At 39.5% G+C, this 17,325-nt stretch overlaps 1 protein-coding gene across 1 annotated transcript; it reads left to right on the forward strand.

Annotated features, from left to right (window-relative positions):
• Positions 1–831: 831 nt before the first annotated feature.
• On the forward strand, positions 832–16,368 carry tmem255b (transmembrane protein 255B; the record flags this gene model as incomplete). Its single annotated transcript, XM_083936733.1, has 9 exons — positions 832–895; positions 2,110–2,252; positions 2,350–2,412; positions 10,237–10,326; positions 12,622–12,702; positions 13,814–13,899; positions 14,567–14,726; positions 15,517–15,666; positions 16,132–16,368. The coding sequence occupies 9 exons, from the start codon at positions 832–834 to the stop codon at positions 16,366–16,368; spliced, it is 1,074 nt and encodes a 357-aa protein (XP_083792859.1).
• Positions 16,369–17,325: the final 957 nt, after the last annotated feature.

The raw sequence follows: 17,325 nt of genomic DNA on the forward strand, positions 1-17,325 counted from the left end.
TACACAACGCATGCATCTTTATTTTAAATGGAATAATACAAACTAAGGGCATCATTCAGTTGAAAAAACACTTTTATTTTATTGTAAGGGTGACATTATAATATTTCTTTTTTTTTTTATCTTAAAACATTTCACTCCCAAAGATATGGATTGGACTTAATTCATACCATTACAAACACCAGTTTTTGTAACAAAATGAAACATCTTGATGTTGAATTGATATATTATTTGTATTTAAAAGACATTGAATATCAGGATAAGAGGGTATGTGGCTTGTTTTTTTCAAGTGTTGGCCGATGGAGGGCGCTGTAAACTTACATTACATTAATGCTGCAGCATCATGACAGATTACAGCCTGTAGACATTAAAACACCAAAAAACAACTAACGTTACCCACCTTTTTATTATATAGTATAGACTTTAGACACACTTTAGTACTTTCAACACGGATCCTGTATTAAAGCTACATTAAACTAGTGTAACATAGATCATTTAATAATTTATTAGAGGTGAGGTGAATACGAAGAGCTGATTGGTCTCTCTCTTTCTCTCTTTCTCTCTTTCTCTCTCTCTCTCTATCTCTCTCTTTCTCTCTCAGGCTTCAGGAAAAGTTGAATTGTCTGCGCTCAGAATCAGCTGTGAAATTGAAATCACACTCTTATTCATCATGAACATGTTTTAATCAGAAGAAGAAGCATCTTACTCGCATCTTGTTGCTTGTGCAGGATGAGGACTCTGTTTTGAATCAACAGGGACACAACAAGACACTCAAAGCGTCGCTTCAGCCTCCTGATCTCCTTTTTTGAGATAATTCATCCGGACTGAGTCAAAATGCAGCAGCCTGAAACCCAGCAGACACCTCAGACGACAATAACAGAAACACTGGATCCAGCAGGTACAATTACGTCAAGTTTCATCCTGACTGAGGTCTTCTAACCTGAATGAAGCTGCAAGCCACAGCAGCATCTTTAATGGCATTAAGACCTTATTTAAAACACATTAAGTATCTTTTTCTTCTATTGTGCTTTAATTAAATGCAGGTTTATGTGCAAAAAGTCCTCCAAAGAACACATTATTTAAACTAATTCATTTTGTTTTTCCACAACCCATCTGCACAGGAAAATATTTATTCTAGTATACTACTGTAACATATTCCTGAGGTGTACTGAATATCAGTATATATATTATTATTTTTATATTCATCTGATCAATAGTGAGTGATAGAATGCATCTAAGTGCATTTACTCAAGCAAAATTTTGAAGTACTTTTACTTTACTTGATTATTTTCACTTTATACTTATACTCTGTCACATTTGAGGGAAATATTGTACTTTTTACTCTGCTACATTTATTTATATTTTATAGTTACTTTTACATTAAAGAAATGTTAAAATATGATACAATACTAACGGTATATAAAGTATCTCAAATCGGCTGGACATTGAAAAATTGCTACATTGAAATGACATTTATGTGTTAGTGATCAAACAGAATATAATATTCTATAACTCTGCATTCTGCATAATGATTTATTTACTCTTGATACATTAAAAAATGTTTTATTGATAGTACTTTTGCATTAGTAACATTTTTAATTCAGACTATAGTATTTCTACTCTAAGTAAAATATTTGAGTTCTTCTTCCACTGCTGGTTACTTTGCTGATTAGGATTTACATTTGTTTTTATAATTATTAGCACAAAGTTCTTGCACACTATACAACCTTATTGAGCGGTGCACAAAAGAAACTATGGCTGTGAAATTACCAAAATCCTGCACGCTGTTGATGACAAAACCTATAATAAGAATATAAAAAAACGATGCCTTGTTATACAGTAAATCAAACCGCACAACAGTTGTGAATATTTTGAATGCTTTTTCATCCAATCATTTGAATACAGTTTGTTGATAGTAAATATTGGGATTGTGGAACTTTTACTTAAGTAAATAATCTGAATGGTTTTAAGCAAAATTAGAGAAATGGTGAAATTATTTCAATATGTTCATGTTGTCTTGACTAAAAAGGAGGTTAGAGGTTTGGATTTTATGGTCAGAATTAGGTTGTAATTGATGAAAATGATAAAGATCCTTCTGTCATCCATCCTCAGATCGCTACTTGCGGCGGAGGAAAGCGGCTCTGTGGTCGACAGTGTCCCTGCTGATTCTGTCTCTGGTGGTGATGACCGTGGGTCTGATCTCTGCCACTCGCACCGACAACGTGCCTGTTGCTGGTTTTTACGCCGGCATCGGCGTGAGTGACCGTCACCTCCCCTCTAACCCTTACATTTCTTTGTCCTGACACTGAGAAAAACATTTATGTATGAACTCTGATCTCTTTGTACCTCCAGCTGAGTTTTGGAGCATTCCTGGGGATTGTTGGCATCCACCTGGTGGAAAACCGCAGACCCATGGTGAGTCTGTTCCTCCGACTCTCATGTCGTTGTTGCCACACATTTTAAGTCATAGTTTAATGATTTCTCCATTTAAAACCTTTATGGACTTCATTTAGACCCTTAACTATACTTTGACCCTTAAGTTCCCAGCACAAAACACACCAAGAAGAACAAAGTGTAGCATTTAGCAGCTAAACACCAGTGGCCAGACAACCAAACAGAGCTGGAAGGAAAGTAGATTGTGGTGTTGTGTTAACAGTTTGTTCTGCTGCAACCAAGTGGCCAAAATATGATTTAGCAAATGATCAATGAGCTAGGAAATGCATGTAAATGTTGGCCCTTTTATTGAAATATTATTTATGGCTACAGCTTGAGTTGTGTGTAGTCTTCTCTTTTGTCAGCTGTTCTAGTTTCATAAATGCCTCACTTCTAAAAGTGAGGCATTGTTCCTGGAAAACTGGACATATATATATACACACCATAAATGAGAGGATTATGTTACAGACTTTGCAAATTCACTAAACTGTTTATGGGAAACTGCTCTATTATGAGCAAGAAGCAAATCTGATTACCCGATGGCGGTTGTAATGTGTTCTTGGTACTTGTGCCCGGGTCAGATACGTGACGGGATTTGTGGTCGAGGGAAGTGAATGTGATTGGCTCTGGATTTCTATGACAAGAGGGGGAATTGCATTAGTATTGGTCAGTTGCTGACAGGGCCCCTTTACTTCACACAGGGTTAGGGTTAGAGGGATAATATCATCAAAGGGCCTCTCGGTACAACAGAGCAGAGACACTCATAGGTTGACCAAAGACCTGTCTATTGACTCTTATAAAATTATCTTTTTTTATAATCCTAATCTATGGTAAATACATACCAATTCAATTTACCAATACAAAACTAAATTAGAAACCCCAGTTTGAGAACTTCAGACTCCTCTAAAAGAAATAAAACAGAATCAAAGAGGAACTAAATCTTCACAAACTGACGTCCAATCAGCGTCATTCGAGGCAACAGCCAAGATGCCAAGAAATCCAAATGCTACTCAAGAGCCAATGTGGCAGAAGCTGTAACTGTTCCTCTGTCATTTAAGTAATTTAGTCAGTATCACATTCGCAGGACATGAAACCTAGCAAGAGACTAAATGAGTCACTGCAAGATTTAAGAGGAGACCAGTGACACAGAGACTTTAAGAAACGAAGAGTCCATGTTTCTTTCAAGTCTGAATTTGTCCTTATTTTTATGTTGCACACGTCTAATTGTGCAAAGCTGATGAGAGTACATTATTCTCTTCAAAGTTTCTTAATGATTCACATCATTATTTCTTTGTTTAATTTATCATGTCACAATAAAGAATGAGGCTAAGTGCAGAAATCCCCAATAACCGGAGTTATGCAGTTTTGGGCCTCAAATTATGGAGGATATGAGTGATTTGTATAAAAATGATACCATGACAAACTAGTAATTCATTATCTATCATAGATGTGCAAACTATTAATTTGGTGATAGATTATCTATCATAGATTTGGTGATAGATTTAGTTAAAAATCCTTTAACATACCGCCTCTCTCTCGGAAAAGGGCCATTCCACTAAATCTGTGCATGCATGCATCCCAAGGACTTTACATGCATCAATATGCATGAACAGTATCTGTGTAATACATTATATTATCAAGCAAAGTGTCCTGTACTTTGTCATAAATACTATTTGAAGATACATTACGTAAAACCTGAATAAAAACTACCTAGAACAATGAAAAAATAGGATTTTAGCCTGTCTTCACTCCACTTCAACACTTTACAATGAAATATAATGATCAGATCTTTTTTCTGTATTATGGTGTGACTCTATTTCCAATTTAGACATAAAAAACATTTTTCTCATTGTAAACTCATAACATGTCAGTTAAAATACACGTTTGAGTCATCAGGTTTTCTCTCTCCCTCAGACACAGACACAGAACTCTTTAAAATGACTTTACAGACATTTTAGAGACATTTACAGACTCTTTACAAGGCTTATTACATCACATATAAATATTGTCTTGGCATGAGAGAGATGTAAACCTTTCACCGTGACTGTGGTACATCAGAATGTGTTGTGAATTTTTCATGTGGTGTCCAGGGTGTTGCTGTCTTACGTTACGCTACAGTGTACCGTATTATCCGGTCTGCACAGACCCCCTTCTGCACCCATGTGGAGGGATTGAGGGTGTGTTTGTAACATCATGATTCTTGTGGGTACACTCCTTTTGGGGCCTTGCTGTTGTTTCACTGTTCAGCTGTAAATGTGAGAGGGAAAGACATGGACAAAGACATTTACTTCCTGCTGTATCTGTCTGCCTCACTCCCAGATCTGTGCTTTAAACTTGCATGGTGAGATCGCTGCCACACTAGCGTCAGTCTACGGTGTCTCTGTTATGAGGCACATGTGGCACGATGTCCCTCTCGCACAGGTGTCTCCTTCCCATCCTGTGTCCGAGACTCAGCCCCGTAACACGAGAGCCGGCTGGCAGAGCGAGGTCGCTCATTAAAGAACAACTATACCGACATCTGAGAGCTCTTCTCTTACTTCCTGGATCCCACAGGCCTTTGCTCCTCGTACCTCATGGTGCAGCAGGTGGAGGGTTTGATGTTGTTTTGAACTTTTAAACAGTCAGAGAAGTTTATAAACCGCTGTCACATTTACAGGTTTGATTAAAGAAATGAAATGAAATCCCCCACTTTCTGTTAAAGTGGTCTGCATCAGTGGAGCTCTTGAAATGCATTTGTATAGGACCTTTAATACAGGATAGTGCAGTTCAAAATGCTTTACGGGTATGATAAACAAATGCACCACAAAAATAAAAACATAGATATAAGATTAAAATCTGGATATAAATTGTGATAAAATAAAACATAAAAATGTACACTCTAGATCAAAATTAGAGAACAAAGTATTTATACTTGATTTATTCTGAAATAGTTATTGTTTATGTTGTGGCTATACCACTGCTGTACTATTAACCAAGGCACTTCAACAAAACATTTACTTTGTGAAAAAAAACATTGAGCAAAATTAGAGAACAGTAACCATTGTGTCAGAAGAGAAGATTTAAACATTGTTTTCTTCGGGCTATAGGGTTCAAAAATAAATAGGAAAAGTAGAGGCCCTTGTTTTGAATGACTTCAGCACATCTGCCCCCACAGGACATCACTAGTCCCTCACACTGCTCTGGTTTGATCTTGGTCCATTCTTCTTCAATCTCTTCCTTGCGGTAACTGTAGTGGGTTTCTTAGACATTACTTTGTCATCAAGGATTTTCCAGAGATTCTCTTTGGGGTTTAGATCTGGAGTCTGGGCTGACCATTTCATTATTTCAATATTTTTAGCTTCAAGGAACAGCTGAACCTCTTTTGCAGGGTGAAAGAGGGCATTGTTTTGCATGAAATTTTCCGGTTGACAGGGAGACAATTACAGTACTTATAATTTGTTCTCTAACTTTGATCTCCAGTGTACATAAAATATGATTAAAAGAAATTATAGACAGCAGCATTAGCACAGGAACAATGAAAACCACCATTTATTTGTGTCTTTTTGCATGGTGGGAACTTTATCATCAGATTTTAGAGATCACAAATGTTCCAAGTCTTTTTATGCAACAGAGACGCGTAGCACACATCTGTGCTGCATTGACATTTCCAGGATAAAGCTTTTTAAAATCTTAATAACTTGAATATCGTCGCCTTTCATCTCCAAAATGTTTAAAGGATTGTGCAGCATTAAGTTTTGTCTGTAAACTCCCCTCTATCTACACTCATGCTGCTCCTAAAACAGGCTCCACTGCGCTGAGATTTCTTTATGACTAAACGCTTCATGTGGCTCATGTTCTTTGTTCCGTAGTTACTGCCTGTATCTCACACACTGCCGTCCTTTCAGTCACCTTGCAGGGAGCAGAAGGGTAAACCTGTAAAGGGCCGTATTTTACCCAACAAGTTCTTATTATCAATGTGTCCAGCTGTGGTCGTGATTGGTCACTGGACCACTGAGCAGGGGGGAAAAGACCTTGCAGCGGTCAGCGACTTTGGTTATATAACCTGATAGGTATCTACACTGAAGCGATAAACGTCCTGCTTTGTGTCTTTATCTCTTCGTCGCTGACGTATCTTTTTCTCTAAAACTTACATCACGTGTGTCTTTTGTCTTTTATTGTCTGAGAACCAGAGAGAAATACTTAAAGTGGCTTCATGTATAAAAAGAGTGAGTGTTGGACTCACATTCATCAAGTGGACACAAACGCGACTTAAGTTAACGATGATGTTGCTTTGTAAACGCTGGATTTATGATGAATTAGGCAACAGTTTGCAGCCATATCATCCTTAAAGGGGGTGATATGTCTGTGTCGTGTTCACAACTTGTTTCTGCTGCCCCCAGGTGGCCACAAAAAATATGTTATTGCAGGTTTAGATTTATCATTTTTATGATTTGAGATACATTGTTTCTTGCGGCCTCTTTAACTCTGTAACTGCTTCTCCTTTCAAAACCCTCAATCAGTCAGGTTTGCGGCCTCTATGCCTCTTGATTATTTGCCCTTCTTTACTTTGATTAGTTTTTTTTTCTTTTTCTTTGGACTGGACGTTGACGGGTCTTCTTTCTCTGTCTGTTGATCCTCTGTTGTCAGTCAGCAGTAATGAAATGGTCCTGCGGCAGTTAGACACATGAGAGTGAGCCTTGTATGATGTAGTTCAGCAAAGAAAGGGCAGTCGAAATGGGCGCGGGTTGGGGGAGCTGGCCGAAGTCTAAAAAATCTGTGTCTGTATATCTTTTGCTAGGAAACAAGAAACTTTTCCATTCCTTCATCTTAAACCGCTTGTCCCTGTCAGGGTCGCAGGGGGCTGGAGCCTATCCCAGCTGACTTTGGGCGTGAGGCAGGTTACACCCTGGAAAGGACGTCAGTCTATCGCAGGGCACATAGAGATGTACAGAGACAGACAACCATTCACACCTACGGGCAATTTTAGAGTCATCAATGAACCGAACACGTGCATGTCTTTTGGTTTGTGGGAGGAAACCGGAGAACCCGGAGAAAACCCACGCAGACACGGGGAGAACATGCAAACTCCACACAGAAGGGCCCCAGCTGGGATGCGAACCTGGAATCTTCTCGCTGTGAGGCGACAGTGCCAACCGCTACACCACATTTACCACTTTTAGTATTTATAATCTGAAATATGTGCAGTAAACACATGATGGTAGGACATCATTCTCGTACTTTAGAGAGGGCATACATTTTGTAGCATTCTCCATATTTTACCACAAGTCTGACTCAGAAGATGGAAGACTGACGTAAAATGCGTCACTAACAGAGCGCTGCATTTGAATTTTGCGGGAATGTCGCCACAAACACTGGGCAAAGCAGCAAATAGAAGTGCTTTCATTAGTGGGTCATATGATCACTCACCATTGTTTTAACTCACTATTTGATAGATAGTAACTTAAAAGGCAATTAAATTGTACAATTTTCAGTAAAAGTACCAATACTCTTATGTAAAAATTCTTCACTAACAGAAAAATACTCCTGAATCCTGCTGATGTAAGTTGTATCAGCACAGTTGTAACTGGTCTCTCCAGGTGCATTGAATTTTTTTAAATTATTTTTTCAAATTTGAATAGTAACTTATAAACCTCGCTGTCACATAAATGTAGTGGAATAAAAAGGACAGTATTTCTCTCTGAAGCGTGGCTGGACTATAAAACCGTATAAAATGAAAATAATCAAGTAAAGTACAATACTTGAGTAGTCTTTTTCACATTTCCTCACTGACTCGTCTCCTGAGAGCAGAAAACGATCTTCAGTGCGTCTGAGTCTTTAATCTTTTACAGGATTTGATTTTTCTCTCTGCTTCAGTTGTGTCAGGGGAGGTTCGGGGTTGGGCGACAGAGTGTGTGTTGAGGTGTTTTATGTGCTGGCAGCTGGTGCTAAGGTAATGTGAAGTAATGCAGTTGTCAGGCTCTATTGTCTCTGCTGCTGGCCTCATCTCCCACTTGCAGCCCATAAAAGCAGAGTCATTTAAACCGCTAATGAAGTGGAGAGTCTGGGCCAGTGGCAGATAAAACCCAGCCAGAAAAAAAAAGATGATTTTCTCAGCTCGCCTCTTATTTCACTTTGTTCAGGGAAATTCATTTTTTAAATTTCCTTGTTTAAATATCCGTTTCACTATGGGTTTTTTTTGTCATTCTCACAGGTAAAAGACATTAGACATTTCCTATGTAACACTTTGAATGATGATTTAATTCAGTGCCAAGTAAACCTGATCAGTTTATGTTTTGGACATTTACAGCATGATTTTGAACAGGCATTTTTATTTCTGATTAGCCTCAATTTACAGAACCAATAACCAAATACAGCGTTTTATGGTGAAACTCATAGTAACTTCCTGTATATGTGTCACAACTATTTAGTCACTGCCTCACCTCCCTGAGGCCTCAGACCCATAGGGGGACACAAAAAATATCAATTTTCACCGTGTCATTTGTTTTTTCGTTAATTTGTTTGATTGCAACTTTGTAATGAAAGATATCAACTAATGCAGGTCACTTAATGTCAATACAGGATCGTTAGATTAACACTAAATTTACACTACCATTTTTACTCTTATGAGTTTTGGGACACAATCCTAAGTACGATTTTAGATGATTAAAAAAAGTGTGTGTTTAATCTCCTGCTTCAGATCCCTGGAGGAGCGATTGAACAGACAGTAAACGATGTTCAGTGATAAAGTTCATGATCAGACATCTGTGATCAGCCAGCTGGGTCTGCTGTGTGTGTGTGTGTGTGTGTAATATCAGAAAAGTACTTTGTCCTACAGTAAAAGTTATATGGAAGAACAGGTGTGTGACATATATTTGAGGTTATTGATCGGTGAACAGATTCTCAGGCTTACTTTACAGAATTGTGTGAGATACGCAACAATGTGGATTTCTGAGTGTGTGTGTGTGTGTGTGTGTGTGTGTGTGTGTGTGTGTGTGTGTGTGTGTGTGTGTGTGTGTGTGTGTGTGTGTGTGTATGCGTGTGCGTGTGTGTTAGATTGGGAGAATTAGATTGACCTTGCTGGTACAAAAGGCCGCCCTTCTGTCCTGTACGTCGCCTCTGTGCCCATAAATTTCCCACAAAGCACCACTGTGTTGGCAGAGCAAGAAGCCGTCCATTTCCTTTATCGTCTGCAGCGTCTGACCAATCAGGACACACACATGCAGAAAGCTTTGGCATTAGTGTGTGTGTGTGTGTGTGTGTGTGTGTGTGTGTGTGTGTGTGTGTGTGTGTGTGTGTGTGTGTGTGTGTGTGTGTGTGTTAAGCTTATGATAACATGCAGACTTTGCATTTATACAAATTCTGACATATGAATTAATACACAGGAATAATGGTTTGTTCCAGTTGTACTCGGAAGTCGGATTTCCAACTCGGAAAGTCGGACGATCCACACAACCCCAAGTTGACATTTAAAGATGGCTACCCCAGTTGTAAACAGTAAAGAAGCTCCTGTAATAATCCTCTTATTAACACTTTTTAGTGTTAGTCAGCCGTATACATAGTATTGTTAGAAATGCTGTCATGGTGTAATTTACATTTTTCATGTGTATATACGAACTACAAAGCAGATCGTGCTAACAACGGCTAACCGTAGCCTGGTAGTTTGAATGAAATGAAATGCTGATAACTCGGGTGTGACGTCATTCCTAGCTCCGACTTCCGACATCCGAGAAAAATGGAACGCACCATGAATAAGACACTTTTTAAAAATATTTAAATACAAAAATATACATTTATGTTTACCCCTGGTCTCTGTAACATCTCTTTAAGCTTGTGGCGTCGATCGTTTTCATCAGCCTCGGAGTCATCGCATCTTTCTTCTGTGCCATTGTGGACGGGATCATTGCTTCAGAGTTCATTGTAAGTGTATTTACACGACTGCACTGAGAAGGAAGAAAGAAATACAAAATGATTCATCCTTTGTCTTTTGTCAAACCTTCAAACACACATTCACACATGCTAAGATCGACAGAAATGCACCTTAAAGTGACTTTCCGGCATAGAATCACCCCAGGGTTTTTTTCGGAAAATACACTCATCAAATAAACCATCGAGACAATTTTTTTTGTGTAACAACTATTAACGGAGAAATCCCGGAGAGGTGCTAACAGTTGCTAACAGCTGAATGCGGCTAACACTGATTAGCTTGGGGCAGCACGGTGAAGGCATTAAAGCGGCTTTTTTAACCACTAATACTGCTCATGATAACACCAAACTGGAAGAAGCATGAGAAGAGTCCCTACACATAAAACAAAGCACCAGCAACGTAGTTAGTGAACACAGAGTTTATTTAAAGAGTGTTTTGAAAGACTCACCTAATGGCCCCGGTAGCAGCTGCTCTCGTAGTAAAGTCCATTCAAGTCGATTACTAAATGCAATCCAAAAGGAAGGAGTGCATTGATGCTTCGTTTTATGTGTAAGGACTCTTATCATGCTACTGCAGAGGTTTGGTGTTATTTTGAGTAGTATTAGTGATTAAAAAAGCCATTTTAATGCCTTCACCGTACTGCCCCAAGCTAATCAATGTTACCCGCATTTGGCTGTTAGCGACCGTCCGGGATTTCTCCGTTAATAGTTACACAAAAAGAATTGTCTCGATGGCTTATTTGATGAGTGTATTTGCCTAAAAAGAGTTGGAAAAGGATGATTTTACACCGGAACTTCACTTTAAGACACACAGAGACATCAGTGAGTTCAGGAACTTTACAGATGCAATCAGACAGAATTGTCAGCACCAGCACCAGAGCAGACAGGTCAGACCAGACCGACTAATCTCAGCCTGACCTGCAGAGAGCTGCTGGGGAATCATTCAGCACAACAGGGCTGATTAAATGTGTCCAAACAGTACCCACCTTTCTTTAACCCTTTAACGCTCACAATGTGCTCAACATTTTGAATAACTTAATCTTATTGAAAATTGATCTCATCTCTACATGTGTTATGCTAAAGAAATCCACTAGATATCGCTGTGTCTTTAAATAGTATGACCTTTCAGTTCACCTCCTTCAGGAAGTTAGTAACGAAAAAAGTCACTCCAGACATTATTTCAAAAAACAGATTCTGCATATGAATGTAGAATCTGTGGCCAATGGGACAAAATTTGGGTAGAGAAAGCGGTCGGTCTCTCAACTCCAATTTCGCGGCTCAAGCTGATATCGGACTGTAAACACACCGCTCGGAAGAGGAAGTCTTAGCTGTGCATCCCTGAAACTTTTCCCTAAACTTTGTGTTTCTATGCTCTTGTTTTTAAACAAAAAACTTCTGATCATTCATTATTAATGATGCATTTAATGTATTTCCATTAAACACACACACACACACACACACACACACACACACACACACACACACACACACACACACACACACACACACACACACATATATATATACAGCATATATATATGCTGACCTAATTCCATAAACATGATTTATTTATTTTTTATCTTTTTGTGCTTTAAAAACATGCTCAACCCAAATGGATGAATTGTCATTTAATGGTTAAAAACAGTAATTTGAAGATTATAAGATAACAATAATAATAAGATAATAAACTTACAATTAAGTAAAAAAACAACAACATATGAGTATGAGTATATACGGATGTTAATAGGATGCTTCCTCACTGGATATCTTAGATTGTTCTCTGTTTGTCACATCAGCCTAATGAATTTTAATGAGCATCTTAATGAGAATGGACCAGAGAAAGCTGGCACGGATTCACCTATATTGATCAACGCTGCTATCAAACCCTCTGCAGATATATTTATTTTGTGCTCACGGGACAGTAAAAGTCATACTTATTGCATCTTCAAGCTTTGGACAATGAAAAATGATTATATTACATTTCACATTATATAAATCCCAGTGAGATTTAATGCTGTAGTGTTTATGGTCCGGGACAGTGGACGGCAGTTGTTGTAAACCTTCACTGCTGCAGTGACACAGAAACAGGAGAATGGACAGAATTACACAAAAGAGGGTGCAGGTGCATCATTGAAGTCCTTGAACTATGAAGATTTAGTCTAAAAAAGGGATGGAAAAACATTCCAAACACTGTTGTGTGTATGGCAAGTCAATATATATCCTACAGTATATCAGTTTGTGTGTTTTCATATAATTGTGGCTAATAAATAGACTCTTTGTAACACACAGGACATCAGGCCCTTGCAGCAAGACATGTGTGACTTTTACGCCAGCGGAGCAGGCTACGCCTACGACAGCTACTATTCTGAGGTAATTCCTATACACACTTCATTTATCACATGCCATTATCTATGCTGTATAAACATACCAAGTCATTTCTCAATTAGAAAAACAATCTTAATACATAATTCAAAATGTTTCCATTCACCTTCCTCCTCCAGCACACTGCTTTGGTGTGAATGAAATGCATTTTAGGTCCATTTCAAGGTTGTATTTGGTGTTCTTGCAGCCTTTTGGTGTATAATACAGTAGTGACATCTAGTGGTCTGATCATGTTACTACACTGAAAGCAACAACTGCATCTAGTTTACTTTCCATCAAATTATAAGCAAATAGAAGTTCTGGATAATATATGTTGACATGTAGACACAGCAAACTGTTACTTGTTTTCATTATGAAAAAAAAAAAAATGCTTACATACACACTCCTGACAAGTGTGTGAAAACTACTCTGCTATAATTCACATTTTGATTAAAGGGGTTTTCCCATAGAAAGTTAAAAAACAGTCAGAGAAGGGGCTGGAAGCACATCTACTCTTTCTCCCTCATTGAGGTTGAAATACCGGCGCGAATCAAGACAAACATCTGGGAAATTCAGCCATAGGCCTACATGTTTGAGTCGGCTTCAGACACGGAGCCCTGCGAATGGCGATATGCAGCTATAGTTTTGGCGACTAGCAGATGTTTCAGATGGTAAATGAAGTTAGCATCTTTTTATCAGTAGCTGTTGTTTGCTAGCTTGTTAGCTTGCATCTGTCTGACAGCTATGATGGCAGTGTGTTTTCTCTCTGTACTGACGATCCACTCTGTGCTGGAGGTTCCAGGTTTCTTTGCCGGTGTTGTGTCTAAGTTGTTCCCCCGTCGAATAGTGTTTCCCAGATCAGACAGCGGTTGGTTTTTGGGCTAAGTGACACAAAAGTTTGCTCGGGATACGTTAAACTCAAATTTCAGAGAAGGGCACAGACGTCTGAAATTTGAAAACACCTCTCTAGTGATAAACTTTACTCAGATACAAATCTCTATAGTCAATGTTAGACATTTGGGAGGATGTAAACACAAGAAAAACACATTTTCATTTGAGGGGTACTTTAACTGTAGCCTACTTTACCTACCTTTAACACATCAAACCTTTGACGCTGCAGGTGACGTGCCGTTCATTTGACAAAACTTGCAAGATGAAGCTGAGGAGCAACACCTGCTACTGCTGCTACATGTACAACTGTGAGAGGTGAGTCCTGTGTGTGTGTGTGTGTGTGTGTGTGTGTGTGTATGCACCTTATGAGCTGGGTTTGCATGTTTTAACCCATTCACTTTAATTTGCATGTACTTTTACATCACTGCAAGGGATGCCCATCACCCTGAACGTGTTTATAGTAGTGTAATAATACAGTAGGGAGCAGTGTGAAAACAACAGCCTAGATTTCAGAGCTGGCTGCATTTACAGGCTCTGCTGTGGGAAAATATCCCTCTTGGATCATGTGATTTTGGCCCTTTCTGGCATTAAAATGGTTCCTATTCTGTAGCCAACTTTCAAATCTGGCATGTAGATAGTTTTCCATGAGCCCTTGAACAAACACCAAAGAGAAAGAGCTCTCCGCATAGTCCCTCCCTGGTTGCAACATACATTACTTGGATTATTATTAGCCTGGAAGGTTTATAAAAGTCATAAAGTGAATACAAGCGCTCAACCGCAGTTTTTACCTGGCTCACTGACATTGCTGACTTTAATGGAACAGGGCCGTCAGTGCTTTTCCCGCTATGACAAGTCAAAAGGTCCAAAAGCCTCTGAATATGAAGTATAGAGACCTTGTGATTTATGGCAACAATTATTAAAATACAAAACCAGAGGTCAATGGGTCCAGGTCATCCTTACCCCTGCTCTCCTCCTCTTCCAGCCCACATTACCACACACAGTACTACCAGTTCACCGGGGTCAGCAGCTGCTGGGATGTGATCCACCTGCACCGTCTTCTGTGGGCCTCAGTGGTGCTCAACGTGTCCGGCTTGTTCCTGGGCATCGTCGCCTCTGCCCTGCTTGGAGCGTACAAGGATGTGGTGAGTCCAAAAAAGAAAAAAGGGGAGTGCATGAGTGCAAGTAAAAAACAGTCTCTTTAGAGTTTAGGACAAAGGCAATTAAAAGGAAGACAATTTAAAGGCAGTCTGAGTCCTGTGTGAACTTAAAAAGCTTGCAATATTAGATCTCTGACAAGACGTTGACAAAGGATTTTTATTACATTATCTTTCCTTATTGCCTGCAGGCCACATACAGTACAATCCCTGACATCTGTTTCGTGTGTGTAAACCACAGGATCCTGATACATCCTGTACGTAATTTTAACAGCAACTCAATGACCTCTCCACTGGAGCTTGTTTCAAAGCTATAAAAGGTTTTATTTGTCACAGAAAGTGGAATTGTGCCAAGATCGCTTTGCCTGACACTAATCTCTGTATTTCCTGAATTACCAAAATTCACGAGATTAAACTGTTAAAAATGATGCATTACCTGGAAGTTTTTGATATAGTCTGTTACTTTCCCAAAGATCTGTTAAAAATGCAATACTGATTTGTGTGTGCCGTCTTTGTTTCACTGCCTCCCTCAGTACATTTGTGAGTCCGGTAATCTGTTTCAAAATCTTTGATCCCATTTTATTCATCTTAATGGTTCTGATTTTATGATTATTGTTGCTGCAGGACATTAGGCAGCAATCGTACTTCATTAACTCTTACAGTTTATAATGAAGTGTGTGTTTCATGTGTAACTGCTGCACGCTCACATTCGCCCTCATGCTTCATTTGATGATTTCCCATCTCATCCGTAGCCTTTTTTTTTTACTGTTTCCTGCAGCAAAAGCCTCCTCCACTTCCGCTGGCTCCCAGCCCCACACCGCCACCCCACATCCTGTACAACCCCAACCAGCACATGCTCACCTACGCCGGCTTCTGCCCTTCAGGACAGTCTCTGCCCGCCTACCCCAACTATCCAACACCCATGCAGGTAGGAGCGCACACCAACACAAAAAAAGAACCATTAATTAATATTTTTAATTCACATCATAGTATTCTTGCACAGTTTTTACTTTTGAATAACTTTTGATCACATTAGAATTTGTCATAGTGACATTATTTTCGTGATGTTCATCTAAGAACCTGCAAAATTAATACTGTGTGATTGATGCTTTATGAATTGGTGTAATTCTTAAACAAGCCAATCATTTTAAATCAGCAGATGTATTGTTTTATTTATACCATGAAGGCTTTGTCTGAAATTTGCCTCAGATTTATTGATTATGACTAATCTGTGCTGATGTTTCTGTGGCTGCTACCACAGAACCAAACTGTACAGAGAGAATAAAAAACCACACCTCACATAAAAATGTCAGAAATGAATTTAGGTATCCTTGGCTCTACTTCCACATACCGATGCAACCTACCAATCCCTGTCTCTTCACCCCTCCCACAGCATAACGGCGGCTATCAGCCACCCGCTACTCCCCAGATGATCCCTGAGGAGAACCAGAGGAGAACCGGAGCCAGCCAGTCTGAGGAGAACCAGAGCCAGCAGCCCCCTCAGGCTCCCACCGGGCCACAGCCCCAGGGAGCGACCCAGGAACCAGGAGGCTACATGATGCCCAACGCTCCCGTCCTCTACGGACCCGCCTACAGCGCCTTTGAGAAACCGCCTCCTTACGCCTGCTGAGCCCTGAGACAAACATCTGGAGCTTGCTGGAGAAAAAATATCTTGATGTGGTCGGACTGAATGTAACACAAGACTTTTCGTAGGTGATCTTAGACGGAGAGCGCTCAGTGAGCTTCACATCTACTCTGTACTGATGGAAATGCTACATTTCATGTGTTTGCACTGAGGAGAGACAGATTTGTAGCTATGTAGTGTGAATATATAGACATGATTAAGTTATTTCATGTGAACTCATTAAAGGAGACTGTTTGGGAAATATAACCTAACAGCCCCCCTAAATCATATTGGTTAAAATGTTTGACAAAAAAATCCATAATAATCTTTCAGCAGAGAGAAAACTTGACTTCTAAACCTCCTCTTTTGCCTGAAAAGCCCCCGGTTTTCAGGCAAAAGTGTAATTTCAGCGCAACATCAGCCCAAGGTCTTTTTTGGCACTTACATACATCAAATAAGCCACGACACAGTTTTTTACGTCTCACAACTATTAACGGAGAAATCTGGGAGAGGCGCTAACAGTTGGATGTGGCTAACACTGATTAGCTCGGGGCAGTACGGGGATGACATTAAAACGGCTTTTTTTAACCACTACTACTGCTCAAAATAACACCAAAACGAAGCACCAACAACGTAGTTAGCGAACCCGGAGTTTATTAAAAGAGTGTTTTGAAAGCGCACCTACTGGCCCCGGTACCAGCTCCTTTCGTAGCAAAGTCCATTCAAGTCGATTATCAAATGCAATCCAAAAGGAGGAAACTCATTGATGCTTGTTTTCTGTGTAAGGACTCTTCTTATGCTACTGCAGAGGTTTGGTGTTATTTTGAGCAGTATTAGTGGTTAAAAAAGCCTTTTCAATGCCTTGACCATACTGCCCCAAGCTAATCAGTGTTAGCCGACTATTAGAAACTCTACCGGATTTCTCCGTTAATAGTTCATTTACACGAAAAAACTGCCTTGATG

The sequence above is a fragment of the Echiichthys vipera genome (genome assembly GCF_963691815.1).
Source record: "Echiichthys vipera genome assembly, chromosome: 1".
Lineage (NCBI taxonomy): Eukaryota > Metazoa > Chordata > Actinopteri > Perciformes > Trachinidae > Echiichthys > Echiichthys vipera.